Genomic DNA, 18156 nt, shown 5'->3' on the forward strand with positions numbered 1-18156 from the left:
AGGAGGAATTCAGCAGGAGGGAGGAGCACCTCACAAATCATGTCTAGTCTGCACTACTGCACAGTCTGTAGAACTGCTATCAAGCACTTCTTAATCTGCAGCAGTTTAGTGATGGATTTGCTCTTTTCTTAACTGTAGTGCAGCTCTAGAAATTCATGCTAAACTGCTGCTATTACCTAGGACAGGACAGTGATAGGCAAACTTGGCTCTCCAGCTGTTAAAGAGAACCAGAGAGGATTAAAAAAAAGCTTTTATACATACCTGGGGCTTCCCCCAGCCCCATACGCACGGATCGCTCCCACGCCGCCGTCCTCCGCTGCCTGGATCCGCCGGTACCGGGTCCCGTCATTACCGCCAGTCGGCTGACGGACGCGGCCAATTCTCCGCATCACAGGGGCTTCCTCCATACACTTACGCTTGCGGCTGCCTACTGCGCAGCTGCATGCGTAAGGGTATGGAAGGAGAACCTGTAATGCGGAGAATTGGCCTCATCCGCCGGAAGTGACGGGACCCGGTAGCGACGGTAGAGGAAGCGGAGGATGGCGGCGTGGGAGCGATCCAGGCTTATGGGCTTGAAGAAGCCCCAGGTATGTATAAAAGCCTTTTTCTATTTTCACATTTTATTCCTCTCTGGTTCCCTTTAAGGAACTACAAGTCTCACAATGCATTTACTTTTATGAATCATGACTGTGGCTGTCAGACTCCTGTAATGCATTGTGGTACTCGTAGTTCCTTAACAGCTGGAGAGCCAAGTTTGCCTATCACTGACCTAGGATTTAAGAAGTTTCTTATTATCATACAGAACTGTTCTCCCTGCTGATTAGAAGAGTTTAAGAAGAAAAAACTGTCGGTAATGCATTGATAAATCTGGCCTACTTGGCACCTCCGTTATGTGATTACACTGGGTCACAGAGATCAGACGGCCAGCGGGGATGCAGACAGCTGGACACAGGCAGGAGGCATGCTGGCGGACAGGGGAGTGCGGAGCCCTGCCGGTACTCTCCAGGGGTCCCCGGGGAAGGGAGACCAGGGGAGCCCATCAGCCGGCTCTGCAGCGTTGGTTACATAGAGGTCGAGCTGAAATCTATTATTATTTATATAGCGCCGACATCTGCTGCAGCGCTGTACAGAGTACATTGTCTTGTCACTAATTGCCCCTCAGAGTAGCTCACAATCTACTCCCTACCACAGTCATATGTCTAAGACCAATTTAGGGGGAAGCCAATTAACTTATCTGTATGTTTTTGGGATTAGGGAGGCAACCAGAGAGCCCAGAGGAAACCCACACAGACATATGGAGTACCTACAAACTCCATGCAGATAGTTCCGGGGCTGGTATTCGAACCGGGCACCCAGCGCTCCAAGGCAAGAGTGCTAACCAATACGTCACCGTGCTGCATATATATTAATAGTTTATATGCAGTGTGTGGATCCCTCCCTGATAAGTAGAATAGATGTTATGAGTCTGCTGTGTTGTACACCAAGACACACTCTGTACCCATGACCCGAAGAAGCGCATAAGCCCTGCGAAACGCGTTGTCATTTTGAGTGTCCAATAAAATAGTTGTTTTGATCCCCTGCCCCTCACTCAGCAGGTGATTATTACAACAATCTTTCTGATAACGTTTTGTCAAGGTGCCTCCAATAGAAAAGGTTATTCGGACAGCAGTAGAGTATCCTCACCGTTCTCGATACGGACACCCAAAACGGTTATTGACCTCGTCTTGGATGGCTTGTATTTCACGTCTGTACGTGGCTCACGTCTGTGGCCACGCTTTGCTTTCGTGGCCTGACCTTTGTCTCATTAACACTTGTTGACACCTCTCATTTCGAGAGTAGCGAAACGCTGTGTTTCTGTGGTCGCCAAGTCACGCCATTGTCGCCTCCTAGGCCCGGAATGAGCTGGAGCCCTATATAGACGGCCATCTGTCTTTCAGGGACAGCTGATTCGGAGAATGTTAATTACACATTTCTCTCCTCACAAATGCTCATTTAGAAGAGATCTGGCAATTATCTTCCCCAATCCCCAGAATTACCGGGGTCTCTGCGACGCGGCGGCCATCGCTTTGATCGCGAGCCCTTCGCACATTCATTTCCTGTGGTGTCACCGCTGCCCCACATCACATGACTCCTCTCGGCTTGTGATGGCCGCCGTAGGCTGGCAACCCTGGTGTCTTGCCAGTGCTCCCGAAGCAATGCCCTGGTCTCCATGCCGCGGGGCTTACCTTGTAATCGAGGGGCTGGCAGGGGCACTACGCGTTTCATCCGATGTGGCGGCTGACAGGGTACACTCTGCGCAGCCATCTGATGTTTATATAGGGACCTTAGCAGTGTGAGAAGTCATTAAAAGGGAATTAGGAGGCTTGTCATCGCCAGGGCTTTTTTTTTTTTTTTCCTTTTGACTCGGAGGAGAAGCGCGAGGCAGATCCGCAGGCTGTTTTCATTGCATCCCCGGCTTATCCGCGAGCCACCCTATCCGTGTAGCGTCCAGCCACCCCGCGTATCGTAACAAAGAGATGTCCAGTGCTGTGTAAACAATGTGTCATCTGTCGCTTGTCCCCTCCCTGCCCCCAACACTTATTCCCGCTGTTCCCACAGGTCACGCCAAGGAAGAAGTTCAAGTGTCCAGAATGCACCGCGATTGACGGGCTGTCCTTGGATCAGACGCACATGGTGGAGAGGTAACTGACCGGGAGTGCTTCTGCTCATTCTTCTACACTGGCAGGAGGGGCCCATAAGTGTTATAATTTGCAGCGAATGATTGTATTGTTCAATCAGATCTTTCAGATCGTATTGTATGAAGTTAGCAAAGCTATCAAAGCTGCTCAGTCAATCCTGCACAATCGCATCATCGATAGTTTACTTTAAGGACCACTATTGCGGAAAAAATTAAAATTTTAAATACATGTAAACACATACAAATAAGTACTTTTCTTCCGGAGTAAAATGTGCTATAAATTAACTTTTCTCTTTTGTTGCTGTCACTTACAGAAGGTAATAGAAATCTGACAGAACTGACAGGGTTTGGGCTAGCCCATCTCTTTATGGGGGATCCAGGGTATTTTTTTTTATTTATTCTTTACAAAAGCACTCCCTGGAAAGGATCTGTCCAAACGAGCAGGCTGCCTCTCTACCTGTTTATGCACTATTGTGGCAGTTGGACTGAGTAACTGCCATTCACCAGGTGCTTTTGAAGATAAAGAAAACACTTAGAATCCCCCCTGAGGAGATGGGCTAGTCCAAAAACTGTTGGTTCTGTCCGATTTCTACTACCTACTGTAAGTAACAGCAACATAGGAGAAAAAGTATGTTTTTCCATTTAGTATGTCTTTACCAGTGATGCTCAAATCCGGATCCAGGAGACACCCGGATAGTTGCTATCCGGATATCTCCCAGTAAAGGGGGAGGAGTTTGGATCAATCTGACCTGTCTGACGTCTTCTTCGTCCGTCCCTGGCACCTCCCACGATGCTTTCCACGCGGCGGTCACGTGACTACAAACACTTCCTCCTTCCAGGTTGAAGGAGGAAGTGTTTGTAGTCACGTGATGCGCATGGACTGCATCGTGGGAGGCGCCAGGGACGGACGAAGAAGACGTCAGACAGGTAAGATTGACCCCCGCTCACCCCGCACAGGTTTACTGGGAGATATCCGGATAGCAACTATCCGGGCGTCTCCCGGATCCGGATTTGAGCATCACCGGTCTTTACATGTATTTAAAATGTTGCGCAATAGTGATTGGACTTAGCCAATCGGCGTGGCTGATTTATTTTCACAGATACAATCGCAACTGGTTTAGATATCGTGAAAAGTTTAGATTCTACGCTGTGGATCAGTTAAATGCAATATTTTCTTTCAATCTGAATGATCTTATTGAAAATTTGCTGGAAAACGCACCATTGCTGGCCTCCATTAGCCCAATTATTATGATGATCCTATATGATAATTTATAAAACCCCAGAAAGTGCCCATACATTACTTGACTTTCCACCAAGCGATTAAGTGATCAATTTTATTGGGCAATCAAGAACAGTGTGGTCAACTGAAAATTGATCAAACAGAGGCTCACACAATACAAGCGAGAACCTGGCCATTCTGTGGCACTAATCGAGGTGACCAATGTTTCTCCTCCACGCTCTGAAACCAAAAATCCATTCTGAGATGATTGAAACCATATGAACAGCGGTCGTTATTTTCTACTTTGCACAATCAAGTAAATTGGTCGATTCGACCAGTTATCAGGCAATTTTCATCAATAGACCAGACTAGAATAAATCGGCTTTCCCCCGATATGAGAAAATGATCTAATCAAATGGTTGATCAAGCAGCAAGTTGTAGCAGCCAATCAGAAACCAGCTTAAAGTGGACCTGAACTCTTGCACAGGACAGAAGGGGAACACAGAGAAATCCACCCTGTATGTATTTGGAGAGTTTTGCCTGTCTAATCCCCCCATCTGTGATTAATCACAAATTGTAATTTGATCACACTGCTGTGTCAGCTGACTGCCACGGCAGAGCAGCTAATTTGTAAACGCTGGATGATAACCTTATGTCTGCTTCCATGAAAGCAGGAAGTAGATACACTGCAGATTTATTGCAGGATTTGTATCAGCTGTAACAAAGGAATGTTTTTCTTTAAAGGTTATTATACTGTTGTGTATATTTTAGAGCAGAGGGGAAGTTCTGAGTTCAGGTCCACTTTAAACTGATCTGACTTGCAGTAACTGTGATGTGAATTCACAGCTTTTCTGTGATTATTCAGTTTAAAATAAAATGGGTTTAATATATTTTTTGTTTTATTATTCCTGGGATAGCAGACCTGTTGTTGTTCTGCATAATATGTCCCCAAAAAAGGGACGACTATCAGAGTCTCCCAGCATTACTATCTTAGCTGCCGTTTCCCTGGAAGATGACAAGAGTTACTTACCAATAAAAATTTTTTTACGAATCTTTCAGGACACCTATAGCTAAAATAGAAACCCTGTCCTGCAAGAGCCATCACTTAAAGGGAATCTGAAGTGAAAGTAAGCTTATGATATAATGATTTGTATGTGTAGTACAGCTAACAAATAAAACATTAGCGGCACAGATAGGAGTCTCATATTGTTTCCAGTACAGGAAGCGTTAAGAAACTTCACTTGTTATCTATGCAAAAGAGCTTCTGTGAGCTCTCCGACCCAACTTGGTCGGCTATAGTGCTATTTTCTGAAGCACTTACACATCAAAGAAACAGTGAAAAGCAACTTCAAATAAGATTTTACTGCCGAGAAGTTCAAGGGGTCATTAACTCTGCTGTTTCATAGTTTAAAATGCAGTGTGTAGTGTGTAAACTGCAAATATTAGAGAATGCTGCAATGTTATTAAAAAAAAATACTTTAATTATCCGTACTACACATACAATTAATTAAATCATGTTTTTTGTTGTTTTGTTTTGTTTTTTGCTTCAGTGTCACTTTAATATGCAGCTAGTTTACGAGCAGTACAGGCATAGAGTACCAGCTTGCACTGTACATACTGGGGGTAGCAGAGATCAGCACACACTGCAGCTAGTTTACTATCAGTACAGGCACAGAGTACCAGCTTGCACTGTACATACTGGGGGTAGCAGAGATCAGCACACACTGCAGCTAGTTTACTATCAGTACAGGCACAGAGTACCAGCTTGCACTGTACATACTGGGGGCAGCAGAGATCAGCACACACTGCAGCTAGTTTACTATCAGTACAGGCACAGAGTACCAGCTTGTACTGTACATACTGGGGGTAGCAGAGATCAGCACACACTGCAGCTAGTTTACTATCAGTACTGGCACAGAGTAACAGCTTATACTGTACATACTGGATGCAGCAGAGATCAGCACACATTGCAGCTAGATTACTTTCAGTACAGGCACAGAGTAAGAGCTTATACTGTACATACTGGGGGTAGCAGAGATCAGCACACACTGTGCCTGTACTGATAGTAAACTAGCTGCAGAGTAACAGCTTATACTGTACATACTGGTGGTAGCAGAGATCAGCACACCCTGCAGCTAGTTTACTAGCAGTACAGGCACAGAGTAACAGCTTATACTGTACATACTGGGAGTAGCGGAGATCAGCACACACTGCAGCTACATTACTATCAGTACAGGCACAGAGTAACAGCTTATACTGTACATACTGGAGGTAGCAGAGATCAGCACACACTGCAGCTACATTACTATCAGTACAGGCACAGAGTAACAGCTTATACTGTACATACTGGGGGTAGTAGAGATCAGCACACGCTGCAGATAGTTTACTATCAGTACAGGCATAGAGTACCAGCTTGTACTATACATACTGGGGGTAGCAGAGATCAGCACACACTGCAGCTAGTTTACTATCAGTACAGGCACAGAGTAACAGCTTCTACTGTACATACTGGGGGTAGCGGACATCAGCACACACTGCAGCTACATTACTATCAGTACAGGCACAGAGTAACCGCTTATATTGTACATACTGGGGGTAGCAGAGATCAGCACACACTGCAGCTACATTACTACATTACTATCAGTACAGGCACAGAGTAACAGCTTATACTGTACATACTGGGGGTAGCAGAGATCAGCACACGCTGCAGCTAGTTTACTATCAGTACAGGCATAGAGTACCAGCTTGTACTATACATACTGGGGGTAGCAGAGATCAGCACACGCTGCAGCTAGTTTACTATCAGTACAGGCACAGAGTACCAGCTTGTACTATACATACTGGGGGTAGCAGAGATCAGCACGCTGCAGCTAGTTTACGATCAGTACAAGTACAGAGTAACAGCTTATACTGTACATACTGGATGCAGCAGAGATCAGCACACATTGCAGCTAGATTACTTTCAGTACAGGCACAGAGTAAGAGCTTATACTGTACATACTGGGGGTAGCAGAGATCAGCACACACTGTGCCTGTACTGATAGTAAACTAGCTGCAGAGTAACAGCTTATACTGTACATACTGGGGGTAGCAGAGATCAGCACACCCTGCAGCTAGTTTACTAGCAGTACAGGCACAGAGTAACAGCTTATACTGTACATACTGGGAGTAGCGGAGATCAGCACACACTGCAGCTACATTACTATCAGTACAGGCACAGAGTAACAGCTTATACTGTACATACTGGAGGTAGCAGAGATCAGCACACACTGCAGCTACATTACTATCAGTACAGGCACAGAGTAACAGCTTATACTGTACATACTGGGGGTAGCAGAGATCAGCACACGCTGCAGATAGTTTACTATCAGTACAGGCATAGAGTACCAGCTTGTACTATACATACTGGGGGTAGCAGAGATCAGCACACACTGCAGCTAGTTTACTATCAGTACAGGCACAGAGTAACAGCTTCTACTGTACATACTGGGGGTAGCGGACATCAGCACACACTGCAGCTACATTACTATCAGTACAGGCACAGAGTAACCGCTTATATTGTACATACTGGGGGTAGCAGAGATCAGCACACACTGCAGCTACATTACTACATTACTATCAGTACAGGCACAGAGTAACAGCTTATACTGTACATACTGGGGGTAGCAGAGATCAGCACACGCTGCAGCTAGTTTACTATCAGTACAGGCATAGAGTACCAGCTTGTACTATACATACTGGGGGTAGCAGAGATCAGCACACGCTGCAGCTAGTTTACTATCAGTACAGGCACAGAGTACCAGCTTGTACTATACATACTGGGGGTAGCAGAGATCAGCACGCTGCAGCTAGTTTACGATCAGTACAAGTACAGAGTAACAGCTTATACTGTACATTCTGGGGGTTACAGAGATCAGCACACACTGCAGGTAGTTTACTATCAGTACAGTGGCTTTTACTTTTTTGAGGGACGAGCGATCGTTTCCACGATCTCGCAATGTGGGTACGGGTATGCGAACGTAACTTAGCGATGCGCGGCAATAACGACTGTTACATTGGATCTTTAAGATCCTCAACGAATTTCCACGCAAAGTACTGGGTCGCGAGGTGAGTATTCAGCTTAAAGTAACTAACAGCTCTGCTGGCTTACAGAGAGGAGTCAGACGTGTGTGTGTGTGTGTGTGTGTGTGTGTGTGTGTGTGTGTGTGTGTGTGTGTGTGTGTGTGTGTGTGTGTATGCGTTAGTGTGTGTGTGTGTGTGTGTATATGCGTTAGTGTGTGTGTGTGTATATGCGTTAGTGTGTGTGTGTGTGTATATGCGTTAGTGTGTGGAGTGTGTGTGTGTATGCGTGTGTGTGTGTGTTTGGGGGAGGGGGGGTGTAGCAGGCCTTGTGAGTTGTGCAAGTCCTCCTCTCTCCTCTCTCTCTCTCTCTGGCCATATGTTGGAGGGAGCCGGGTCCTTATCAGAGGCTGAGGGCTGATTGCTCTCCTGTCAGGCTCAGGGCTGGAGGAATGGCAGGAATGTGAGGAGGATTGGAAGACCTGCTGGAGGGAAGGGGGCTCTGTGCACCCCCTGTGCAGGTCTCTGGCTGCATTAACCCCTCGTCTGCCTGTCCTGCTGACGTGTCCTCGTCAGTCAGCATCTCTGAGGGAAGAATCTGTACCTAAATCCCAAAAACTTTTATTGGCAGAACCAAATGCATTTAGCATTGCCAGAGCAAAACATTAGCATGGGAGGTGGTGGTTGTGGGAATACGGGTATTGGGGCGTACATTCCATAAGGATGTGTAGGATATATGGCACAGTATAAGGGGCTGGGGTATATAGTCCATTAGGTAGGGTGGGTATTGGGGGTAATATAAAGGCTATACAGTCCATGGGGTGTCATGTTCCTCTCAGTTGCCGCCATATCCCTCTCACTACAGGTTCCTTTTGACTGTATGTAAAGGGAAGCTCTGTAATTGGAGCAGCAGAACATGGATCCCAGCGACGTCCCCGACGATGAGCGCTCCCCAATCCATCTTCCTGCCAGCAGGTATACACGACGGGCGTGAACGGGAAGTCAAGTGATCGCAATACTTTGAGTCGTCGGGGATCCTAAAGATCTGATCCGCCGTGACGGTCGTTGACGCCGCGCATTGTTTGCGTTATCGCGTGCCTGTTCCCAGATTGCAGAAACGGTCTCTCAAAAAATCATTGGTGGCCAGAAAAATTGCAAGGTGGGTATGGCCCGTATTCACCTTGCAATTTTTCTGACCACCCACGATTTTTTAAGAGACCGTTTCTGCGATCTGGGAACATCGCAGAAACGATGGCCCTTTAAGTGACCCTGAGCTGAACTCAAAAATGCCATTCTGTACTTACCTGAGGCCTCCTCAAGCCCCTCGTACTCTGGGAGGTCCTTCGGCATCCTCTAGGCTCCCTTCGTTCCTCCACTGGTGGCTCCGTTAGGCGTGCAACTTCGCCTGGTGTCATGGTCAACTGCACATCTGCGGGTCCTCCTGCTCGCGCGCCCGTCGCCATGAACGTTCTGTGCGCACATAGTTCTCAAAAAGAATAAACCGCGCATTCGCTAACGGAATCGCCAGCGGAAGAACAGAGGGAGCCCAGATGACGCCGACTGACCTCACTGACTACGAGGGGCTGGAGGAAGCCCCGGGTAAGTTCATTATGGCATTTTTGGGTCCTGCTCAGGGTCTTTTTAAAACTTTCCAAAGTTTGACAAGAGTCCTCAGAATATAAGAGAGAATCTTTCCTGGGAGAATACTTGCGGAGATGAGGGCCGCTTTAAGAGCGGGAGTGCTCGCCATCACAGCACGCGGGATAGAGCCTTGGCGATAAATCTGCGTGTTTGGCCGCTGGGTCCTCTCTCTGTGAAGCGTAGCCAGGCCTCTCGCACGCCAGTTACCGTGAGGTGAGTGATGAGGCTGCATCTGGAGTTGTCATGTGTGCAGAGTTATCTCCTCTCCATCACGCTGGATCTCCCGCTGCTCGCAGCACCTGAGCGCACAGTGGCACCATGAGACAGTTGTAGAAACGGTGGATGCTTTTATCATACAGAAATGAAATTATAACCCACAGAGGCTTTGTGAGATGATCTACACCCCGGAGACCGGATTCTTTTTATGCATACGTAGAGGTTCTGGAACTAAACGCAAACCATTTCTTAAACAGGAATCAGTCTGATGAAGGCTTCATAGCCGAAAGCTTACTTCTTTTCTTATAAATTAGCCAATAAATGGTATCATCCTGATTCAAAACTTCTTGCTTTTAGGACCCATTCTCACTGGGGCAATTAGCAGGCGATTCACGCTAATCGCCAAAGTGCTAGCGCAATACTAAACTAATAGCAGTGATCTCATTGCCGCTGATCGTGGGGGATTCTCAATTAGCGGCAATTGCAACACGCGGTGCATGCATCATTTTACAGCGATTCTACAGCAATCGTGATACAATGCTTAAAAAGCACTCATCGCCATTGCTCAAAAGTCGCAAAAGCGTACAGTGATTTTACTGCGTTAATTGTGGTAAAATCACCCGCGCAAAACACTAGCGCTAAACGTTTTGCAATTGCCCGTGTGAATGGACCCTAGTAGACCTGTAAGGGGAAAAGTGTGCCTCTGGGGGGGGTTGCTTACCTCGGGAGGGGGAAGCTTCTGGATCCTAATGAGGCTCCCCCAGTCCTCTGCAGCAGAGTGGATCTTGCGTTGGGACCCCAGAAGATCTCCTTTCCTGTCTGCACTTGTCGATGTGTGCGCAATCGCAGTGGCGCGTCTCTGGTTGTGCTCTGGAAATAGTCAAGCCCGATCGGGTCTGCTCTACTGCTCTAGCGCGAGTCATATGCACCTGCGCAGCAGAGTGCACCCGATCAGGCTCGGCTATTTCCGACAGAGCCCAAGCGGAGAGCTGCTATTGCGCATGCGCATCAGCGCAGATGTAAATATTGATTCCTCTCTGTGTTCAGAGCTGTCGAGGCTGGATTGGGCTGGCAGAGGGGGATGAAGGAAGCCTTATTAACCCCTTTCAACTACCTAATCCCGATAGGCGTCGGGAAGGTGGCAGTCCCAGGACCGCCTAACACCGAAAGTTGTCAAGAGCGGTGGGTGGAGATTAGCGGGAATCGCACGTGGCGATGAGCACATCCTGCCTTAGTTACGGAGCTATGCTCCTTAAACAACCTGCTAGTCGCAATCGTGGCTGACAGGTTGAAAAAAAAAAAAACAGCACTGTCACTGAGCTGTCCCCAGGGGAGGCACACAAAGTGATCCCTCCCGTAGGCTGATGTCTATGAGAGGGATCTTGCTGATTGGATCTCGGGGAGGAAGGAGGGAAGGGGGGGGAAACAAAAATATATACAAAAACAAAAAACAAAAACACGTAGATTAATAAAAATAAAAATAAAAAAAAATGTTGCAGCAGCAATCAGATTCCACCAACAGAAAGCTCTGTTGGTGGCAACAAAAGGAGCCAAGATTAATTTGTTTGCTAAGTAGTATGGCTGTGCAGCAAGATTTTAAGGCTGCAGAGCACTGATTTGTAAAACATAGCCTGGCCACTAGGGGGGCGTAAGCCTGTGGTCCTCAACTGGTTAAGATGAAGAGGCTTCCCCCTCCTTAGGTAAGTACCTCCCCCCCACACACACAGGCGTACACCAAATTGTTGGGTGTCCTTGGGGATCTGGTTGGCCCAAGATTTTCCAGCATGCTCAATCACTACATTCAAATGATTTTGTCCATAAATTGGTCAAGTCATCGAGCAAACAGGCTAGTTGTGGCACTGATTTTCATCCAATCGTTAAAATTATCAAATCGGATGATCGATCACGCCGCACGATCGATAGATGTATGGCCACCATAAGTGCCAGGGGTTGCCGAGCTCTCTGCTGATGAGAGGATCCCTATGCTAATAAGGTTTTTCCACTTGGCACGGTTATTGGCCTGAGGAAGCGAGCTTAGACCCGTGAAACGCGTTGCCTGTGCTTAAAGGGGAACTGAAGTAAGAGGTATACGGAGGCTGCCATATTTATTTCCATTTATAAATACTAGTTGCCTGGCAGCCCTGCTGATCCTCTGCCTCTAATACTATTATCCATAGCCCCTGAACAAGCATGCAGCAGATCAGGTGTTTCAGACTTTAAAGTCAGATCTGACAAGACTAGCTGCATGCTTGTTTCTGGTGTTATTCAGATACTACTGCAGAGAAATAGACCAGCAGGGCTGCCAGGCAACTGGAATTGATTAAAAGGAAATAAATATGGCAACATCCATATACCTCTTACTTCAGTTCCCCTTTAATAATAAAAATCTGTTGTTGTTACAAAGATTTTGTTATTTAAGTTAAGCTACCTCCCTTTCTTTTGTTTTTATTTGGTTTTAAGAATTTTATACACACCAGGGCGCCTCTTTCACCCATATTGTTCTCTGCTGATGAGCGTTTGCTGTCTCTCTTCTATCACTGATAGTCGTCTCTTCTCCTCACAGGTCAGAGTGCATCAATAAGTTCGCCAGTGTATTCGGCACCATGCCGCTGAAGGTGGTTGAGCACCGTGCCGACCCCGTACTCTACAAAGACGACTTCCCGGAGAAACTGAAGAGTTTCCCCAACATCGGCAGTCTGTAACGGGGGAGCCTCTGGCTCTGATGACATCATCACCACGCGCCCAGGTGTCACCCCACCTCCCACCTGGACCTCCAGAATCGGCTTCTCAGAACTCTTCTGGCCAGGGAACACATCTCAGGAGGTGATTTGTCTCCACAGCAGCTGGTCAGATCTGGAGAACATCTGTTCCCCTCCCAGAAACCCCTGCTAAACATTTTATACTCGTAGAAAGTCGCAAACTCGCGTCAAGAAGAAGGCGATGGGGCGTTGCTGACTCACGACTCCTCGTTCTCCAGAACAGGCCGCGATATTCCTGCGTTTTACAATATGGACGGCAACACCTGACGGAAAAGACGTATGCGGTGCAGTAAAATGACCTCCTGTATCCTGGCGCTTTTCATTGATTTTATTTTAAATCATTTTTTTTCTTTTTTTTACTGTTGTATCTTTTCTGTCTGGTTCAGCTGTAATATTTTCTACTGTTAAGGTGCCCACTAACTGTCCAATCTTAAGCGAAGAATCGTTCAAGGGATCAGATAATTCGGCAGGAAATTAACTCCGTTGACATTCCCAATCGACTGCTAACTATTCTGAAAGCATTCGTTCAAGGGCGATCAGAAAAAAAAATGTTTATAATAATCGGTTATGATGGCTAGGAAGTACAGATTGGTTTGTTAATGGTGAAATAATGGATGTGCTGCGACGTGTTGTTTACAGTCGCATTTATCTGATCGCTAAAAATTGAACCGTTAGTGGCTACTTTTAAAATGCATCCTACTTTATTATTTATCTATTGTCGAATTTTGTTTGATCCTGTGGAACCTCCCAGATGGATGATTGTGCAATAGAAGCCAGTGATTGTGTCAATCGATGGATTATATCAGGCACATAACGGTAAAACGTGATTTGCGCTGCACAGTCCCATCAGATTTCTGTCCAGCATTTTCACTATATTGATAACTTATTACGGTATTGCATTTAGCATGGTTACTTGTGTGTGACTGGGTTTCTGCCCCGCCCACCCTGTGCGTAAAGCTCTGTGTTGTGTGAGGCCCCGCCCACACAACTGAATCTTCCTCTGCAGGCAGGACCATGTGTCTCAGAGTTCACAAGGAATTTGAAGTTACTTGTCGAGACATTAACGTTTAAAATTAGGAGGGGGCGGGGGTTTAATTATTTGGCTAGCATGTTAAAGATAAGAGTCTCTTTCAATGTTATCCTCCTCCTGTGCCCTAATCTCTGAATTTCCACTTCCTGTCCACACAGGAAGTTGAGAAGCGCAAACCATTACAGACCAATTTTTTGGTGTGGCATGGGGAGACAAAGTCCACAGAGCTTCATGTTGCTCCCAGGGACAGTGACGGCAACAACAATATTTTTAAAAGCCTTTAGAATTTGTCCTCAATTTTTAAAGTGGACATTTAAAGTGGAACTTAACATTTAAAATCACATGAATTCCCAGGTAGTCAGTGCTCTGTTATGAGTACAGTATATGCTCTACAGCAGAGACTGGACCGCTGACCTCCCCGAGAACTGAAGTGGTTCTCGGACAGGAAGGTGTTTGACGGAGGGACAACAGCGTGAACACCAAGGAACAGTGGCAGTGCAGAGATTCAGTGATTGTCTTGTACCTTTATGTGTTACTGTGTTTATACAATTATGTTGGTCAACTGTCTAAAAATGCTGCTCTGATCATTAATTCAGTATAATGTATCATTGACTTTATGCAGACACGTCCCTCTCATTGTTTATAGTGATAAATGACTGCTGGCTACTCTACATCTCCATGCTTGCTGCTGGTAATGATCTGCGTTGATACGGAGGGACCATTTACATACTGGAGGTTATGGAGATTGGCACACACTGTGGCTAGTTTACTATCCGTACAGGCACGGAGTAACAGCTTATACTGTAGATACTGGAGGTAGCAGAGATCAGCCCATGCTGCATCTAGTTTACTATCAGTGCAGGCAGAAAGTAACAGCTTATACTGTACATACTGGAGGCAGCAGAGATCAGCGCACACTGCAGCTCGTTTACTATTAGCACAGGCACAGAGTAACCGCTTATACTGTACATACTGGAGGTAGCAGAGATCAGCACACACTGCAGCTGGTTTACGATTAGTACAGGCACAGAGTAACCGCTTATACTGTACATACTGGATGCAGCAGAGATCAGCCCACACTGCAGCTCGTTTACTATTAGTACAGGCACAGAGTAACAGCTTATACTGTACATACTGGAGGCAGCAGAGATCAGCACACACTGCAGCTAGTTTACTAGCAGTACAGGCACAGAGTAACAGCTTATACTGTACATACTGGAGGCAGCAGAGATCAGCCCACACTGCAGCTAGTTTACTATCAGTACATGCACAGAGTAACAGCTTATACTGTACATACTGGAGGCAGCAGAGATCAGCACACACTGCAGCTAGTTTACTATCAGTACAGGCACAGAGTAACAGATTATACTGTACAGACTGGAGGCAGCAGAGATCAGCTCACACTGAAGCTGATTTACTATGAATGTAGATACAGGCTAATGGTACTTGCAGTCTATTTTGTTTGGTTGCAGCACATACTGCAGGTTAAAAGTCAGTCTGTAGTTACTTTTACAGCTTTAATGTTAAATAATGAAAGCGACATACTGGTCCTGAACTCTTGCACAGTACACAATGAAAAGTCTTTGTTCCACATATAGTTGCTGAAGAAATTCACTTCTCTGTGTTCTTGTGTTCATTTAACCAGATAAACCTGTCTAATTAGTTCTTATCAGCAGCTGTGAATAGACTGCAGGAGCTCTACCAAGGCAGCTCTCTCCTCACTGTAAACTCTGAGCCTTAACCCTTTCCATGCTCCCTGCAAAGTGAAACTAAGTGAATCTTCAAGGTCTGTTTTGTATTTAGGATTTCCATAAATAGTCATGAAGAAATGTTTTCCCATAAAGGTCATCATGTTGTGGCTAATCTTTTAGAGTACAGAGAAAGTTCTAAATTGAAATTGCAGCTAAAATCAATACTGCAGGTAAATAATGCATTAACCCCTTACATTCACAATGGTGCGTTGCAGGGTAACGGGCACTTTGTAACTTGGTTTGCTGCACTCCAATGCTTTGGCTGTGCAGAGTTTACAGCACGCTGGGTGCGGTATAACGGGTTGCGGTATCTGAATGTATTGCATGTAGTGCGTTACTGCTAAACCCACATGTTAACAGTAGGAGTGAAGCATACTTTTCATGGACTGTATGCTTCACTACCTGACGTACAGCAAGCATAAAGTGCAGCGGTGCTGTCCCAATCCGTTGTGTTAAGTTCCTGCTGTCACAGGGTCCGTAACGCATTGGTAACTGTGAACGTGGCCTCGCGAGCACTTCAGTTTACGCTGAATTTTTCAGGCAAAGTGGATTTCTTAAAATAAAACCTTTAATCGCTGGGATTGGCCATTTGCAGTGATTGTAGTGGGTCACATGATCAGAGAACACGCCCACTGGCATACAGTCACTGTAGCCAGATAGCTGGCGGTGTGCACAGAGGCGTGTGGCTATCAGACGGGGGTCAGTAAATGAACGCTGTTAGTGTGACGTGCCTGTGTGCAGTGCAGTACTCAATAACCCTCCCCAAACCCCTGGGGGTTCACAGAAGCCATGGTCACCACCCTGCCTTGCAAGCCCACACCATTTATCACCACTCTTATTTAAAGAGGAACTGTCAGCCATACTATCTCAGGAAAAAACAAACAAATATAGGAAGATAAATACTTGCTCTACTTACATAACAGATGTATTGCACTGTCCACATTATGATTCCTGTGAATTTTATAAAGGAAAAGTAGAGAATCCTATTCTAAACAGTTTCCATATTTACTGTCTATTCTGAAGCCAGTCGTGATGTAATATCCGCCCTTAGTCTCCTCTGCCTGATTTGCCTTTGTGGGAGGGGAAAACAGGAGGAAAAGAGGCTTCAGCCAATCAGACTGCATTAGTTAAGTCTGAGGGGGAAGTAGAGAAGGGAAAAAAAGACAACCCAGCATGCCCTGCAACTTCTCTTTTGTTTACCAAATTTTCTGTGTACCAAATAAGAGTCATGTAAACTGGGGAATGATAATTTATCAACAAGAAAAGTAATAGAGATTTTAACTTTTGGATTGCCTGGTTAGCATCCTTATTACTTGTTTACCAGATAAAAATAAAGAATTGATTTTTGATGTTATGCCCGACAGTTACTCTTTAACGCTGTGGAAATGTTGTGAGAAGGGTTAATGCTTATTTCCCAGAGAGTTGACAGGAGCTGATGAGTAGATGTTGCAGTCCTGGCCACAATATCTCTATCTTAATATCTCGGTAGCGAAGGGCGGAGCCAGCTCTGTGATCATAGTAAGGGAAAAATAATAGCTTGTGGCTCCTCCCAGCTCTTCCCTGACTGGCTCCTGATGGGATGAGGGAGGAGCTTGGACTGTCAACACGAATTTTAAAGAGAAACTCCGACCAAGAATTGAACTTTATCCCAATCAGTAGCTGATACCCCCTTTTACATAAGAAATCTATTCTTTTTCACAAACAGACCATCAGGGGGCGCTGTATGACTGATATTGTGGTGAAACCCCTACCACAAGAAACAAGAAAAGTACAGTACGCTTGGCAGTTTCCTGTCTGTGAACCTTGCTGCATTGTGGGAAATAGCTGTTTACAGCCATTTCCAACTGCCAAAAAAGCAAGCAGCAGCTACATCACCTGCCAGCAGTAAAAATGTCACCATGTGATAAATGTCAGAATGTAAATCAGGGATTTAAAAGATTGTACAATGAGCAAACACTGACTAAATCATTTATACATAATTATTGCAAAAATGAAGCGTTTTTTTATTACATTATTTTCACTGGAGTTCCTCTTTCAGCTTAACCAGACAGCATCTGACATGCATCCAGGAAGTCATCTTTTACAAACTCAGCCAATTAATAAAAGAACTAATTCTGCAGAAATGGTTTGTATGTCGTGTGCATTACTCTGTGCCCTGCCAGTTATCATGTATTCCCCACAATATGTGTGCCACAAGCCTGATACAACTGTTATGGACCCGGGGGATTTATCCGTTTGTGTTAATAAATGTAAAGCGTTTTCTAATGTTACTTGGAAACATTTCTGTATAAGCAGCATTCACTGATGAGTTGCTACGGCATATGTCAACTGTAATAATGGTTCAATAAAACTCCATATGTTTTGTTTTCTCAGATTGTCCTGCCATATTATTATTGTTGTGTTTTTATATAACACTGCCATCTTCTGCAGCACTTTACAGAGACCATAGTCATAGTCTAATGTCCTACCATATTATGATGTATTTACATAGCATTGACATCTTCCGCAGCACTGTACAGTCATGTCACTGTCTGTCCTCAGAGAAGCTCAGAATCTAATCCTACCATAGTCATAGTCTAATGTCCTACCATATTATTATTATGTATTTATGTAGCACTGACATCTTCTGCAGCACTTTACAGAGTACATGGTCATGTCACTGACTGTCCTCAGAGGAGCTCACACTCTAATCCCTGCCATAGTCCTAGTCTAATGTCCTACCATATTATTATTATTATGTATTTATGTAGCACTGACATCTTCTGCAGCACTTTACAGAGTACATGGTCATGTCACTGACTGTC

General features: G+C 45.5%; 1 protein-coding gene across 1 annotated transcript in view; it reads left to right on the plus strand.

Annotated features, from left to right (window-relative positions):
* EXT2 (exostosin glycosyltransferase 2) overlaps positions 1–17721 on the plus strand; it is a 120497-nt gene extending 102776 nt beyond the window's left edge. The window contains exons 13-14 of the mRNA XM_068260821.1: positions 2599–2681; positions 12376–17721. Of these exons, the coding sequence (XP_068116922.1) occupies positions 2599–2681; positions 12376–12514 (222 nt within the window). The 3' untranslated portion in view covers positions 12515–17721. The remainder of the gene's footprint in view (positions 1–2598; positions 2682–12375) is intronic.
* Positions 17722–18156: the final 435 nt, after the last annotated feature.

Source organism: Hyperolius riggenbachi, chromosome 11 (genome assembly GCF_040937935.1).
Source record: "Hyperolius riggenbachi isolate aHypRig1 chromosome 11, aHypRig1.pri, whole genome shotgun sequence".
NCBI lineage: Eukaryota > Metazoa > Chordata > Amphibia > Anura > Hyperoliidae > Hyperolius > Hyperolius riggenbachi.